Source organism: Ailuropoda melanoleuca, chromosome 4 (genome assembly GCF_002007445.2).
Source record: "Ailuropoda melanoleuca isolate Jingjing chromosome 4, ASM200744v2, whole genome shotgun sequence".
Taxonomy (NCBI): domain Eukaryota; kingdom Metazoa; phylum Chordata; class Mammalia; order Carnivora; family Ursidae; genus Ailuropoda; species Ailuropoda melanoleuca.
In genome coordinates, this window is record NC_048221.1 from 8,622,367 (window position 1) to 8,638,890 (window position 16,524).

Genomic DNA, 16,524 nt, shown 5'->3' on the forward strand with positions numbered 1-16,524 from the left:
GCCAGGACCGTGCCCGCTTTGGGAGGAGGATGTGCATGTTTTCAGGAGACCCCGTGGACTGCAGGCCAGAGACATCATCCCTAAGGTGCGCTACTGGCCAGTCTTTTCCCTGCCAGCAGAAGAATGGGTATAAGCAAATTTGGTGGGCACTTCCTAAGATGGGACCCTACACAGGGCAGCAGACGCCCCTGGGGTGCAACCCCCAGACTACCCTGCCTGGCTTGGCTGCCTTTCCCTTCTGGAGGGAAACTTTTTTTTTTAAGATTTTATTTATTTATTTGAGAGAGCAAGAGAGAGCACAAGCAGGGGGAAGGGCAGAGGGGGAGACAGACTCCCTGCCTCGCGGGAAGCCTGACATGGGGCTCAATCCCAGGACCCTGAGATCATGACCTGAGCTTAGGCAGATGCTTAACCGACTAAGCCACCCAGGCGCCCTGGAGGGAAACTTGAAAAAGTTTCTGAGAGGTACATCCAGTGATTGGGCCCCATGCAGGATGGCAACTAGCCTGGGGTTCCCTCCTTGGGCCGCTTTGGTCCATCTCTTTATGGGGAGACTTAGAGAAAATTCCAAGAGGCACATCCAGCACCCAGGCCCCATCTGGGACCTTATCTAGGCCCTGGTGCCCTCCCCAGGGGTTCCTAGCTGCCCAGGCTCATGCCTGCCACACCAAGAGGGACTTACAGATTTTTTCTGGAGGTGCATCTGACGCTCGGGGTGCAGGCATCCCAGGGTCAGCCTGGGATGCCCTCCCGGCCTCCATGCACCTTTAAGGGACCTGCATAAGGCTGTCCTGACTGGAGGGGAAGTCACTTTCAAGACCAAATCACCAGTTTCATCCCAAAGGGTCCTGCCTCCATAACTGACCCCAGAGCACACCAGGGCATGCCAGGCTCTCTGCCTGTCTCCTGGGAGCCCAGCAGCTCTAGCCCACCTGTCCAAGGCCTCACTTTGGAACCTGGCTCCCGTTCCTCCCCCTTCACCAGGACCTCCTAGACTCCTTGCCCTCAGGGCCTGGCTCCCCCAAAGCCGGGTCTAGAAGGCCCCGGGGTACGTCTGGTTCTCTGGGCCTATATTCCCATGCAGGCCCACCCTCGGTAGCTTCTAGAGACAGCTGTGCCACAGCCTGAGTGGCCAAAGGAGTGAAGGAGTGGAAGACAGTGGTGGGTGAGGAGGGATGTGGATGGTGTAGTCTGTGTGACTCCCTGCAAGGCCTCAGGTCAAGAGTCAGCATTTGCTGACCTTTCTCGACCACAAATGAAATCCCCCTCCAAAAACAAAAAACAAAACCCCACTCAGTCACACCTTCACCTGTCTTGGTAGTGGCATTTTAATGGTTTTTGTCGGTGGCAGCAGCAGGAGGAGGAGGGGGGCAGTTTGCCTGCCCCCGGCATGGCTAGCCATGCTCTTTCCACTGGACCAAGGCCAGGAAGGTGCGGATTTCCATGGGCTGCAGCGTGATGGCGGCAGGGTCCAGTCGAGGGGGAGAGGGCTGGGCTGTGGGGCCTGGGGAGGTGCAAGGGAGAAGTGAGGGGTGCAAATTTCCTCTGCCTTACCCCCTCCTTGTGCTCCTTCCCCTCAACTTCCACACAGCCATATACCCTCAAATCTGTCCCTGGGGCCTTGTTCCCAGACCCGTTTTAAACTGTCTCCCAGGCCCTGAATACCATCCCCAGGTCCCCAAATCTGACCCCAGTGTCTGGTCATCTCCCTCACACCCTCAAACCCTACTCTAAAGACCATCATGCCAACCCCAGGGGTGATGGGCACACTCCTCTCCCCAGAACTAGATACACTTGGAATCCCATCTCAACCCTCAAGACCCAGCGCTAGTTTGCTTAGACCCACTGAAGACCCTTAAACCCCTAACCTGGATCTGAACACTGTCCCGGACACTAGAGCTCTATCCCGGTCCTGGCCAACATTCCCACACCTCCTGCACAACCCCCAGCTCCCGGGGCAGGCCCCCACCCGTGTCTGGTGTCCACTTGAGCCTGGTGGCGCTGGCCCGGAGCTGGTTGGCCGCCAGCGTGGTCTCCTGCAGGTACGTGATGGTGAAGGTGGAAAACAGGTCCTGTAGGCAGCGGATGGGCCCGGCTGAGTGGGGACAAAGCAGGGTTTCCCCTCTCCCCTCTCTCTCTCTCTCTGTCTTGTCTCCTTCCCATTTCTGCCCTCCTCACCCTCAAATCCAGGGTCACCGGGGAGCTCAGGTTGCCAGAGCCCTCCCCTACAGCAAACTGGTGCTCCAAGCGCAGCAGCAGCGTTGTCCTGTCCCAGCGGGCCAGCGTGAGAAGATGTACGGAGGGAGGGAGCTCCCGGCGGAGCCCGGAGAACTGCAGAAAGGGCGTGGGGTCGAGGCGTGGTTAGGAGGCGGGGCTCTGATATAAGGGGCGTGGTTTAGGGGCGGAGGGAAGAGGATCGGCTGGAATGGGGAGGGCTAAGCCAATGAGAGGATGCGACAGATCCAGGGAAGGGCGGTGCCAGGCTAGGGGCGGGTCCGAGCCCGGAAGGGGCAGAACTGATCTGGCTTGAGACCCACGGAGATACGGCGGGGATGAAGCTCAGGGGGGCGGGACCCAGCGTGGGGAAGTGAACGGGGCAACGTGGTGGGGCCCGGTGAGCCCGCGGGAGGGAGAGGGGGGCTGAGGCTGCGCCAAGACCCAGTCGTGGAGGGATGGGACTCAGCAAGGCGGGACTGCCGGGCGACGGGGCGAGTTGAGGGGGTGGGACTAGCTTATAGCCTCCCCGGGACGAGTTAGGGACGGGCAAAGTGGGTCCCCCCTAAGGCCAGGAAAACCCTCCGCGGTTCACTGGGGTCCTCTCTATCTGACGGCCCCACCCCGCTCACCTGCTTAAGCGGGGTCACTCCCGGGTGGTAGGGGGCGCCGCCACCGGGGGCCAGCACCACCTGCGGGGCCAGCAACTCCTTCTCTGCCTGCAACCGGTGTCCGGTGGCCGCGGTCTGAGCCTTGTCCAGTAGCACGAGGTGGCGCCCTCGCACCCACGCCCCTGACCCCTCCTCCAGCAGCGGCTCCCCTACTCCACGTTCATCGTCTTTCAGAAGCCTTCGATGCACCTGTGGGGAATGGCCAGGAGAGGGTGAGGAGTCCCTCTGGCCGATTTCTGGGCCAGAAATTTGGGTAAGGGCTTGTGGAAATTTCAAGAGAAACTAAAGAGTGAGAAGAATGGATGTGGAGAAAGTTCTAGCAGGGGACCGCCAGCAGAAGTGGGGATCCAACCTAGCAAGGGACTAGGACAGAGGGAGGTAAGGATCTAACGGGATAGGGCAAGTCAGGGCCTGGAGGAGACGGGGAGTTGCAGGGACTGGACAAAAAGCTTGGAGTAAACTTTTCACATAGGAATGGAGGTCTCAGCTTACTGGGGACTACACATGGAGGGGTGCACCCAGCAGAGAACAGAGCAGAAACTGGCTTTCAAGGTCCAGTAGGGGGCCAGGCTGGGAACTGGCTGAGACAGGGCTCTGGCCACTCACCATGAGCTCTATAGAGCCATCCTTCAGGCTGCTGCCTCCCTGGGAGCGGTCAGTCAGCACGGTCAGCTGCAGTTTGCCATCCTAGGGGTGGGGGGGCGAGGGGAGAGTGAGGGGCCCCATAGCCAGCCAGCTATGGCCCCCAGGCAGGCACCACAGGGGATGGGACCACCAAGGACAGCTGAGAGATGCTAAGAATGAGGGTGACCCCCCACTCTGTGGAGGGGTGCTAAGAAATGGGGAGCAGGATGGGGGGTTACCCTGATGTAAATGCGGCTGTTGACTGGATAGTAGTTTCCTGCCACCGGCTCAGTCTGGTTCAGCTTCCAAGTGGGTCGATAATCCCGCCTGGGGAGGGGGAGGGTTTGGTCAGGCCTGGGGTCCAGTTCCCCTTCCCCAGTCTATCCATTCCTCACTCCCCCTTCATCCCCTCCCTCCCACACTCAGAGGACCAGCAGATGCCGCCACAAGCCTGGGCCCCCACACACCATGGACCACCCTTTGCTGCCCCCAGTCACCCCACCTCCTCTCCAGGATCTCCCGGCCATTGCTGTCTGTGTAGAAGAGTCCCTTCGTCTCCAGCACAGCGTCAAAGCGACTGATGATCTCCTTCCCCCAGCCGTCACTGGACCCGAGGGGATGGCAAGACGATGAGCTTCACTTATCCCACTCTGCCCTTGCCCCCACCCCCCAAGTCCCAGTGGGTGCCACTCACCCCACAGGTATGGGTCCCACTGTCCACTCCAGCTCCAGGTGCCGCCGTCCTGGGTACAGGCGAACCACCTGGGAACACCAGGCTGAGAAGTTCTGGTACACCTCCTGCACCAGGGGCGTCTGCGGGCACATGGGGGCGGGGGGGCAAGTCTAAGCCTGCGCCTGCGCACAGGCGAGCCCTGCGGAAACCCACCCCTGCTATAGACCTCACAAAGGCCTACAGCCAGGTCAGCCCCACTCGTAGCATGGGAACCTCCCCCACCTGCCTAGGTGTGATGCCCACACTTCCTATGTCAGATGTTACCACATAATTCTTGAGTGTAGCATATATGCTTGCTTCCCACCATTACCCCATCTTCCTTCCTTCGAACAGGATTCTAGCTTGGCAAGTGGCTACCTGGCATAAAGACTATATTGTCCAATCTTCCCTGAGGCTACCAGTAGCCGTGTGACCAGAAAATGGTCAAAGAGGTATACGCAATGTTCCTTGCTTCTTTCCCTCTCCCAGTGGCTCAAATGCAAATATGACGGCTGGAGCTTGAGCAGCCATCTTGGGCCATGAGCTAGAAGCTGACTATTGAGGAAGGCAGAACAGTGAGACAGAAGAGGCCTGGATGACTCTGAAGTCATTCTGCCTGCCCTGGATGGCCCAGTCAGACCTTCTGTTAGATGCAAAGAAACGTCTGTGTTGTTTTAGGCACCGTTAATTTTGGCAACTCTTACTGCAGGCAAAACTATATCCTAATGCAGTGACCCACATATGCAGAAGTTCACCTCAAGGGGAATCATGTCAAATGTGAATCTTGCCATTACCTGCCTCACCCCTACCCTAAGAAGAAATGTCAATGAGAGGCCCCGAGAAACCCCACAAGAGTGAGCCCCTGTTCTCAGCCAGATGCACCCTCAGATATCCATCCTAAGTGAGAATCACCCAAGCCCGATCCAAGTGTGAACTCTCAGATACAACCCCCTCCTACCACAGATCCTTGGTGAACTCTCCAAGCAGCTACACCTGGTTCTCCCCATTCATAAGCCAAGTGGGAACACCCCACCCCCAGTTTCAAAAGCTAAGTAGACGGGGCGCCTGGGTAGCACAGCGGTTGAGCGTCTGCCTTCGGCTCAGGGCGTGATCCCGGCGTTGTGGGATCGAGCCCCACATCAGGCTCCTCTGCTATGAGCCTGTTTCTTCCTCTCCCACTCCCCCTGCTTGTGTTCCCTCTCTCACTGGCTGTCTCTATCTCTGTCAAATAAATAAAAAAAAATAACATAAAAAAAAAAAAAGCCAAGTAGAATCCTGACACCCACAGCAGATGTGAAGGCCTTCATACTTGCTCCCAAGGAATGACTGTTACTCAACCAGCCGTGAATATCAGCCCTGTAGGAAGATTCTCAATATTCCCCTCAGGTCTTAGCCCCCTTATCTGATAGAGATATAATCCCCACCCCACCCCCGCCCCACCCACACATGGCTCACCAACCCTCCCAGGCTCCCCACCTCCCCCAACCCACTCATCATTCAAGACCCCAGACCTTCACCACGCGTGTTTGAGCCCAGTGGCTCACGATCAATGGTTCCTGGCGGTCGGGTCTGAAGATGTAGGCACCTGAGGCCTGGGTGCTTAGGTTGTTACCTACACTGGCGTTGTACCTGGGGCCAGGGCAGGAGACAGTCCTGTAAGTGACCCCAGGTCTACTTACATCCCCTCCCTGGCCTGGTGGTCCCCCCTCACCAGTAGAAGGCTTGGCGAACAGGCAGCAGGAGGTTTTGGTCCAGGTTCTCCAACTCCACCAGGAGTCCCGTGTCAGGGTCAAACCTAGCCCGGAGGTACTGGGTAGAAAAGGGCAGACAGACGTTAATAACCATCATCTCAGCCAAGGGCAGCTTCATTCTTCCTGGGGTTCAGGAGAAAACCCAGAAGCTACCCTCCCCTCTTCTCTCTCTCTCCTCACACCTGGCCCTATTAACAAATCCTAACACCTCTACCTTCCACCTTCTCCTCATCTGACCACTTCTCACCATTTCCATGGCCTTCTGGGACTAGTGCAGCCGACCGCTTACAGGCTCGCTTCCCGTCGGTTCTCCCCGCGGCCACCAGGGGGCGCCAGTGACACCCTAAGTACCATCCTAGCCAGTCCTCTTGAACCCAGGGTTGACTCGCGCATTTGACAAAGGAATCATAACGGTTGCCCAGGAGATTTTAGGGGCCAATGGAAATATGTAAATTTTTAATTTCTTTTAGAATCAGAAGAAAACTTAAATGTAATAATAATGAATTTATTATACTCATCTTTTACAACCACCTGCTCATGAAATACAATTTAAAAAAAAAATTTTTTTTTCTAATGGAAAAAGGGACCCACAAAGGCAAAAGTGCTAGGGCCCATTACAGGCTTAATGCAGCCCTGTTCCTGACATGGCTCCTTCGAAGTAAAAGCCAAAGTCTTTCCCTTTGGCCCTCTAAGTCATGCAGAGTCCAACCTGTCACCCAACACCTGCTCCTTTAGCCCCAGGGGGTTCCTGGAACACTCAGCACCCTCCTGCCTGAGGGCTCTCGCTTCTGCTGCTCCCTGCTTGCCTGGATCCTTCTTACCCCACAGGGCCACGTGGCTCCCTCCCTTGAGTCTCTGACCTGCCTCATTTAATTTGCAAACCCCTACCACCGTCAGCCCTTACATATCCGTCCAGTGTCACCCATGATTACACTGTGTCCTCACGGTCCCAGAAAATGACACTGAGGGTCAAAGGGAGGTGGTCACTTACTGGAGGACACATAATGGGGGACTGGTGACTAGACCATGAACCCAAGACCCACTGATCCAGAGTCCATGCAGCTCACCATGACACCTCAAATTTGTCACGGGAGAAGGGAAGGGCATCTGAACGGAGTCTCACCTCATTTTGGATGGCCAAAACACGAGACCAGGACTTCTGTGATCTGGGGTGGCGGTTGTGGGCATGGGAGCTCCGGCCAGGCACCTGGGTTACTGAGTAGATGCTGAAGCCCAGGGCAGGCACTGAGGCCGAGAAAAGCAGCTCCGAAATGTCTGAGCTAGGAGCTATCACCACCTTGGGTAAGGGAAGAGGGAAACTGAGTCAAGAGGCTGTGAGTACACATACTGAGCTATACATAAAGGGACGGGTCAAACTCCAAGACAGGAATGAGCCCCGGATGGGGAGAAGAAATACAGGTGTTGGCCAGGGAGGATGAGGTGTCAAATTCCGAATTAAAGTTTACAGAGAAAATTCATAAAGTGGGGGGAAAAAACCACTTAGGGGCTGCAGAGACTGTGGGAGAAGGGGAAATGAGGGAGTAAGTGGGGAAGGAAATCCTTGAAGCAGAGAAATGAGGGAAAGGCAGGTTCTGGGGCAGGGAGGGGGAGGAAGAGATTCATAGGTAGAGGCCTTCTAGGATGAGGGAAATAAAGTAAAAAAAATTAAAAATAGGGGCGCCTGGGTGGCACAGCGGTTAAGCGTCTGCCTTCAGCTCAGGGCGTGATCCCGGCGTTATGGGATCCGAGCCCCACATCAGGCTCCTCTGCTATGAGCCTGCTTCTTCTCCCACTCCCCCTGCTTGTGCTCCCTCTCTCGCTGGCTGTCTCTATCTCTGTCAAATAAATAAATAAAATCTTTAAAAAANTGGGTGTGGAGCCTACTTAAAAAAAAAATTAAAAATAAAAAAATAAAATTTGGGGTGCCTGGCTGGATCAGTCGGTAGAGCCTGCCACTCAATCCCAGTGTTGTAAGTTGGAGCCCCACACCTGATGTGGAGATTACTTTAAAAAAAAATAGAATCTCAAAAAATAAAATATTTTTTAAAAATTCATGATGAGACATTAAAAAGGAGAGATTGCCCAAGAGGCGGGGCAGGGGGGTGAGGGGAGTAGGGGGAGCGGTTGTTTCCAAGGGGTTATGATGTTAAGGGGCGGAAAAAGAAAAAGAAATACTAGGCACAAGGTATTGATGAGGGGAGAGATATTCATGAAAGAGTTACCCGAGAGAGGGAGGTATCCAAGGAGGGAGATATGTCCATGGGGTGGGGTGAGGTGGGGGAGATGAAATCCCCAGGAGGAGGTGTCCAAGGCAAGAGATAATCATGGGGGGTGGTACTCATAGGAGAAATATTTGTCGAAAGGGCTTACATCGCTGGGCACAATTGTGCCGTTCGGGTCCCTCACGTCGAAAATGTGTTCGCTGACTGGCAGCCGCACCATCCAATCCACTTTCCGCCCCAAAGGGTTATAAATGGTCACCTGGAACTGGTGTGGGAGGGTCAGATCAGATCAGGCATGGGTCATAGCAGGCCTTCTTGAAACCCACCCACCAAGCGCGGCAACGTTCTTACGTGATCCATGGGGTGCTTTGGTCTCTCCTACCCCAGCTTCACTGCTCCCCAAGTGATTGTGCCGCAGACGGATCCTCCCAACCAATTTCACAACCCGCAGGTACCTCAAGAGCCCCTCTTCCCGAGCCCCGCCTCCGCCGGGCCCCGCCCCCCGGTGTCTTCAGTTTCTAGTGCCGTCCCACCCACCTGCCTCCCGGCCCCGCCCCTCCATCCCGAGCCCGGCTCACGCTCTTTGCCGTCTGGCTAAGTGGACAGACACTGATGTTGAGGTCGCGGCAGTACGTGAAGTCCTCCTTGGAGCCGCTGAGCCGCGCCAGCGCATTGCTCAGGAGAACCTGTGGGAGGGAGCGTAAAGGTCCATAGGTCGGCTCTGGAGGCCCACCCAGGTCTCCTCCGTGTCCCCTCCCGGACCCCGCCCCTTGCCTGTCCCCGCCCACGAGTGCTTATAGGCCCCGCCCCATTCCTGTCTCCGCCTCTCCCATCCCAGGCTCTTCCCCACACGGGCACTTCTAGACTCCACCCCACTCTTGACCACGCCTCCTCCGGTCTGAGCCCTTTCTATACAGGCCTCTCCCAGGCTCCGCCCCTTCCCTGGCCCGACCCGCGCACCTCGCAGGGCCCCCAGCCTGCTGCAAGCTGGCGCGCGTAGTCATTGGCCACGTGCTGCCGGGAGGTGCCGCTGACGGCGTCGTGGTGCTGGAGCACCGCCATCGCCTCATCTGCAGGCACACGGTGAAGCGGGTGGGGTCTCTGCAGGACTCTCAGTCCAGACCCCAAGGAAACAGGAAAGGCCATGTGTGGGAGGGCAGGGTCCCCAGTGGGGAAGGGACTCGATGGGGTGGCCAAGGGTCTGGTGTCCAGCTTCAGACACACTCCCGTCCCCTCATCATCTCAACACCTACTGAGGGGTGCACTGTCTCCTGAGCCATAGGGTCCCACGTTGGCCGCCGGACCCGCCAGTGCCTCCAGCTGGTTGCACACCTGGAGGACAGAGGGGGGTGTGTTGGGGCCCGGGACCTGTGGAGACCCCTGGGCGCCCCCTTGAGCCTAGCGCCAACTCACCTGCAGAAAGTTGTAGCTGAGGCGCTCGTAGCGTTTGAGGGCCGGCCGGCTGGAAAAGTAGCCAGTCCAGAACTTGTGGGGGCCGTCGGCGTAGGGAAAGAAGTCATCCTGTTTTACAGACCTGCAGCGGCAGAGGCATTGAGGGCAGGGTCACGACCCAAAGGGCAGGCCAGCCCCCCCAAGCTCCCATTTCCCCCCAAATACCAGGTGAGGTTGGCCTTGTTCAGCTCCCAGAGGTAACAGGCGGGAGTGGAGTAGAGAACATTGACGCGGCTCCCGTTGGCCTGCTGCTGGGGGGAGGTGTCCGTGTGTGAGCCCTCGGGAGTCCGCACCTTCCCAGGGGGCCCACAGGTGTGCACACACATCCTCACACACGTGTGCACCTTCATGCATGCGGTGGTTTCAGCTTCTCTCAGCACACATTTGCAGCGCAAGCCAACGGCCCAGCGTGTGAGACGGAGTTTTGGCAGCAGCTCGGTATTACCAGCACGGAAAGAATTCCACCCATGAGAGAATAAACCTGAAATCTTTACTGAACTATTTTTTTAATTCCAGTTTTATGATTAAAAATTTTTTGTGGGGGCGCCTGGGTGGCTCAGTTGGTTAAGCATGGGACTCTTGATTTGAGCTCAGGTCATGATCTCAGGGTCATAAGATCGGCCCTGCCTGGGGCTCTGTGTTCAGCAAGGAGTCTGCTTGAGATTCTCTCTCCCTCTGTCCCTCCCCCGCTCGTCCCCCCTCTCTAAATAAATAAATAAATACTTAAAAAAAGTTTTTCTGTGGAAAAACTAAGTATGACATAGGGCAGGAGGACTCATTTCTCAGCACTGTCAGGGTATCGCTCAATGACACCATTGTTAGAATGCATGGAGGTTCACCTTCAGCCGAGGGAGGGACAAGAAGGTGACCTCCTCTGTGAAGATAAAGGTGTTTGCTCTGCTTGTGTTGTGAACCCAGTGCCTGGTACACAGTAGGTGCCCACTAAACACTTGAGTGAATGAAGTGAATGGGACTACAGGCCTTTATGTGCATCCACATGTCTACCCTGCACACACAGTCACATACGTAGTTACACACACGCACAGAGGATTCACTCAGCAATCACTTGCATCAATACGCTCAGGACTTCAGACACAATCTAGAAGCAGAGGCCAGCCCCACTCTCCTGGAATCCACAGCCAAGTGGAGGACAGATATTGAAGATAGTTTGTTACAATCAGCCTGGTTGTGGCCTCACAGGTATTTGTGGGGACTGTGTGTACACAGAGGAAAAGGCAAGAGCTCCACCTGCGTTTGGTGAAGTCTTCCTGGGGGAGGAAACACTGCAGCTTGGGTGTTAAAGGAGAAGCCAAAGGTGTTCAGCCCCAAATAACAGCAACAGGCAACCACCGTAATGCTGATCATTTACCTGGCCCTGTTCTACTGACCTGTGTAAATGAACTCATGAAACCCTGACAGCCTTATCAGGTGGGAGCCACCATTATGCCCATTTTAGATAAGAAAACTAAGGCAGAGCGCTTAAGATTTCTCAGGGTCACAGAGCTACTAAGTGGCAAGCTACAGATCTGAAGTAAGGGACTCTATTTCCAGTAGAATGGAGTGGGCGGAGAGGGCAGGGGCAGGAGAAAACCTGTGGCGGCTCAGGACCATGTTATTTACAGAAGAAAGTGATCACGGTGTCCAGGGCTCCTCAGGGTCATGGGGAGGACTGGGAAATGTCTTTTGGAAGGCCCTTGGTGATGTTCCTGAGGGTGTTCGGGTAAAACAGCGGTGCCGGGAGCAAGTGGAAGGGTGAGCATGTGGAGACTGCCTGTAGACAGCCCTGAGGACAGAACCGATGGGAAGGGCATTTCAGATGCGAGAGGCCCAAGGATGTCTGAGTCCTGATTCCCAGAACCTGTGAGGTTACACGGCAATGGGAAATTAAGGCTGCAAATGGAGTTCAGGTTGCTGATCGACTGACCTTAAAATAGATTATCCTGGATGATCTGTAGGGCCCAATGTTGTCATGTATCTTTAAATGTGGAAGAGGGAGGGGGCGCCTGGGTGGCTCAGTCGGTGAAGCATCTGACCCTTGATTTCGGCTCAGGTCATGATCTCAGCGGCCTGAGATCAGCCTCACATCTGGCTCCAGGCTTAGTGTGGAGTCTGCTTGAGATTCTCTCTCTCCCTCTCCCTCTCCCCACCCCCCGTGCTAGCACACACACTCTCTCTCTCCAAATAAATAAATTTTTTTTAAAAAAAGTGGAAGAGGAAAGAGGGAGTGAGAGTAAGAAAGAGATGTGATGACAGATGCAGGGGCAGAGAGCTGCTGCGTGGCTGGCTCGCAAGATGGGGGGCTATGACTCAAGGAATGAAGGAGGCCTCTAGAAGTTGGACAAGGCAAGAACACTTTCCCCAAGAGCTTCCAGAAGGAACCCAGCCCCACTGACATCTTGATTTTTAACCCAGTGAGAACTGTGTCCGACTTCTGGCCTACAAAACTGTAAGATAATGTATTTCCATTGTTTTCAGCCACTACGTTTGTCGGTCATTTGTTATAGAAGCCATAGAAAACTAAGAGAGCATCCATTGCGATGCATGTGACCCAAGGGCCAGGGATCCAAGCACACTCACGCCCGCAAGCTGGCACACTTACCTGGGCGTTGACCAGCTGGATGAGCCGGTCAAGGTTCTTGAACCACATGTTGGCATTCTCATACTGGAAGTCTGAGCCCATGGTCATTATGGTGTGGTTGGTGCGGTAGTACCGGCCCTACAGGTGGGATGGAGAGTTCCTCAGGCCAGGGTGTGCTGGACCAGCCCTGTGTACAGCTGTGTCGTGGGGTATATGTGGTCAAGACTGGGGGCGCGCGGCACCTGGCTGGCTCTGCTGGGTAAGCATCTAACTCTTGGTTTTGCCTCAGGTCATGATCTCAGGGTCCTGGAATCGAGCCCCATGTCAGGCCCCATGCTCAGCTGGGAGTCTGCTTGAGGATTCTCTCTCTCCCTCCCCCCTCCCCCTGCTCGCTCAAGCTCTCTCTAAAATAAATAAATATGGGGCGCCTGGGTGGCTTAGTCGGTTAAGCGTCCGCCTTCAGCTCAGGTCATGATCCCAGGGTCCTGGGATTGAGCCCCGCAGCGGGCTCCCTGCTCACCAGGGAGTCTGTTTCTCCCTCTCCCTCCTCCCCTCCACCCCTGCTTGTGTCACTCACTCTCTCTCTCTCTCCCTCTCAAATAAAATCTTTACAAAAATAATAATAAAATAAATAAATAGATCTTTAAAAAAACAAGTGTGGGTGCACATAAAAAAGTGGAGGAGGGAGTGGAAGTGGGTCACGTGGGAGCATAGGGACACGTGTGAAAACAGCCTCACGCTGTGGCGTACTCCTCTTGGGCCCCGAGGAGGGTACTGGGGCACTGCTCCGTGCTGTCTCATGCCCTTGGAGAGCATGTGGGCCAGCAAAGGTTGTCTGCAGTCTTCGAATCAGAAATGCACACAAATAGGGCAGGGAGCATGGATGGTGAATGGAACGTTACTTTCGTCCGAGGGTGATGAGGAGGTGTTAGGAACGCCCGCGCCATGGAAAGGGCCCAGTGCATTATGAACACGAGTCTCATGGGCTCTGCGCAGTAGGGTTACCTGGGCAGTGGCCAACTGCAGGAAGTAATCGACCAGCTCCTTGGCATTGTACTCGGGGCTGCGCGGGTCCTCCACAAAGGGCTTGTCAGCACACAGCGTGTCCCAGCACAGTTTCTCCGGTGGGTTGTAATTATTGGGGAGCACACCTGCATGCCACACCAGGCTCAGCGCCCCAGACGTGCCCTGGGGTCAAATCCTGCCACGCCCCACCCAGGAGGGACCTCAGAATTTGCAGGGCCCAGTGCAAAGTGCAAATGCTGGGTCTTGTTTGTAAATAATTAAGAGTTTCAGGGCAATGACAACAGAAGATAAAAGCAAACCGAGGGCCCTCTGAGTGTGGTCCCAGGTCTCATGCCCCTGAGGCCAGTCCTACCCCCACCGCACCCCCTTACTGGTAAAGAGGTCAGCCACTGGGGGCTCCAGGCTGGCGCTGGCCCGCCAAACCTGCTCCATCTGTTGCTTCTCCTTCCGCACACTCTTATCTTGATAATCCAACCGCCCGAAGAAGAAGCCATCAAAGCCCATCTGGAGGTGGGGAGGGATGAGGACCGGGATCAGAGGGCAGGAGAGGGCAGGAAGAGTAGGTGTCCAGCCCTCTCCCCACCAACTGCCAGTCCCTTGGCGTGGGAGGGGTGGGTCAGAGCACAGTTAGAAAAAGCACATCTGGAACCAGGAAGGGCTCTGGCTCATTCTGAAGCTTGGGAAAGGGTCTGTTGACACTGCGGGAGGGCTGGGAGGGGCGGGTGCAACGCTGGAACAGACCTTCACCTTCCCCAGCTCGGAAAGGGGCCTGACTCAAGGCTTTCCCCCTTAAGCAGCCTGAGAATGGAAGGAATCAGAGAATGGAAAGGGGACGCCATCATGGCAAAGATTGTGAAGCCAGATGAAGAATAGGGCAGGCCTCCACCTGCCACCTGGCTTTGGAGAAGAACTGGGATCAGAGCAAACGGGGTGGGGCCAGAGCTCCAATGAGGGGCAGGGGTGGGGCCTGGGAGGCGCCAGCAATGGGATTCATACCTCACCCAAAGGGCAGGGCCTTCAAGAGGCCAGAGGGCCAGGGGACAGGGCCTCATCCAGGTGAGCTTCCAGGGAAGGGTGGGGCTTGAGTGGCCAAGGGAGGAGTCAGAGCTAGGAGTGAGGTTGGGAAATCACCTGTGCGAACAGCGAGGCCTGCTCCCGAGAGTGACCAAAGGGGTCAATGTGCCAGGCCACACGGGGGCGTCCATCTTTGCCAAACGTGTTTTCTAGAAAGCGCAACCCAAGCGTCATCTGGTCTATGATGGCTCCGTAGTGGGTGGCTGCCTCATCATTCATCACCCAGCCACCGTTGGCAAACTCCAGGCGTCCTGTGCCGGGAAGGGCAAAGTCTGGGTCAACTGTCAGGGCCAGGACTGGGGCCAGGGGTGGCAATGCAGGGGATAAGATGGCCTGCCTGCAAACTTAGGCCTGGAGGGAGAAGAGGGGTCACTCCCAGGCCAGTGTAGCCAGATTCGGAACAGAGGGCCCCCTGCCTGGCAGGCTTCCCTGAGGATCCCTTGGAGGTGGGACCCTGCGGGATGCATAGGAGTTCTACAAATAAAGAGAAATTCCAGGCAGGCGGCGCTATATGGACATATGGGCTGCACAGGACATGATAAAATCTCAGAAGCTGGAGGATCAGTAACAGAGCTGAGCTGGGCTTCCTCTTTTCACTTCCTTCGGGCAGCCTCACCCTGGCGCACCAGGTCCCGCACAACTTCCTGTGTTGCATTTGTCTGCTGGTGCCACCAACGGGAGAAGAAGGCAATCTCCACATAGATGAACCGGCGGGTGGGCTCCACCAGCAGGGAAGAGATGACAGAGTCTAGGATGTACTGCACGCCTGCGTGCTGGACGTCATTCTGGACTGTGGGCACAGGGATCACGCAGTTAGGGACAGATGAGCCAAGGGCAGACATTCTTAGACACAGGAGCCCAAGCTGGGCAATGTCCCCCCTCCCAATGTCCAGGACCCAGAAAGGATCTGAAGGGCTCAAAGGGGCCACGGGAACCCCAGGGGGAAGTCCCCACGCTCTACTCACTGCCATAAAAGTACTGGTCCACAGTCTTGAGCCAGCCTACGTCGTCATGTGTGTGGGCCACCAGGTGCACGTTGAGCATGTCTGGATGTACCACAGGGCACGTCTGCACAGGGACCCCAAATACACACATCCTGTCAGTTACCCCGAGGTTAAGAAGCAGGTTGGGGTACGGGGTGGGGCTGGGGGCACAAGATAAGTCTTGATCAAGAGGTGAGTGACTCAGAGAAATGGGGCCAGGCCCTTCCAGGGAGGACACCCGCAGAGCTGGGCATACAGATACAACTCCCTCTTGACGCAACCCCTCAGGGCATCTCTCATTCACACCCTGGGGAAATAGTAATAGTAATAGTAGTAGCAAATGTTTATTAGGCATTTGTAAATAGCAAGCAGCCACCCTGGCGGGTGGGGGGCAATATTATCTCATTTTCAGATGAGAGCACTGAGGATCAGAGTGGTTAAGTGACTTGCCCCAAGTCACACAGCCAGGAAGTCAGTCAGGGAGCCAGACTGGAACTCCAGGCAGGCTGACTCCAGAGTCTCAGCTCTGAAGCAATCCCCCCGGCCCCACATACACACATACGTCCAATCACACAGCTTAGTGCATGCAAAGTCCAGCCAAGCCGACCCACAGAAGGAAGGAGGCAGGTGCAGAGAGCCCTATTCTCAGACTCACACCGCCAGACCTTTCAGTGACGCAAGCATGCCTTCAGACCACACTGTCATATTAACAACCATTTCTAGGCACCCACAGAACAAACCCACCCACACCTCCGGACCCTACTCAGGGCTTCGCTTCAGCCTGTGTACATTTCCGCTCCCGGGCCGCGCTCACCTCGTATCCCGCGGCCCGAGCGCCGGGCGCCGCCACCAACAACAAAAAGAGGAAAGAGAGAGGCAGGATCGGTGGCTGCAGGGCGCGGGAGGTCGTCCTGGACCTTACCGCGCCCCGGCCCCCACCGCCAGCGCGGACCCCTACAGGCCGCGCGTCGGCGCCCATGGCTCTGCAGCCGCCGGCGCCGCCGCCGCCACCGCCGCCGCAGCCGCCTCCAGGGGCTTCCCGGGCCCGGCCAAGGCAGGGCAAACGCCCCGCCCCCAGAACCCGACCTAGCCAATGGTTGCTGGCGGGGGCGGGGCTAGGGTGCTTCCGGGCAAGTCACGGGAATGAGGCTTCAGCTCTGGCTACCCCTGGGGACACGAGGAGTGTAGGGAGGCGTCGGGCGTGTCCCACCCTCGCG

The 16,524-nt window shown here is 56.3% G+C and overlaps 1 protein-coding gene across 2 annotated transcripts; it reads right to left on the reverse strand.

The window, feature by feature from the left end:
- Window positions 1-1,300: 1,300 nt before the first annotated feature.
- Window positions 1,301-16,352, reverse strand: MAN2B1 (mannosidase alpha class 2B member 1). Of its 2 annotated transcripts, none has more exons than XM_034657833.1 (24): window positions 16,122-16,352; window positions 15,290-15,392; window positions 14,941-15,114; window positions 14,382-14,575; window positions 13,622-13,754; window positions 13,230-13,375; window positions 12,246-12,362; window positions 9,812-9,894; window positions 9,608-9,728; window positions 9,448-9,526; window positions 9,155-9,264; window positions 8,773-8,880; window positions 8,343-8,459; window positions 7,096-7,269; window positions 5,933-6,030; window positions 5,733-5,850; window positions 4,204-4,322; window positions 4,012-4,113; window positions 3,749-3,836; window positions 3,492-3,572; window positions 2,847-3,074; window positions 2,179-2,331; window positions 1,970-2,072; window positions 1,301-1,504 (listed from the first exon to the last, which is right to left on the reverse strand). In XM_034657833.1, the coding sequence occupies exons 1-24, from the start codon at window positions 16,284-16,286 to the stop codon at window positions 1,395-1,397; spliced, it is 3,024 nt and encodes a 1,007-aa protein (XP_034513724.1). In that variant the 5' UTR covers window positions 16,287-16,352; the 3' UTR covers window positions 1,301-1,394. The 2 variants fall into 2 exon arrangements, with proteins under 2 accessions (XP_034513724.1, XP_034513723.1); XM_034657832.1 differs by having other exon boundaries at window positions 9,812-9,897.
- Window positions 16,353-16,524: the final 172 nt, after the last annotated feature.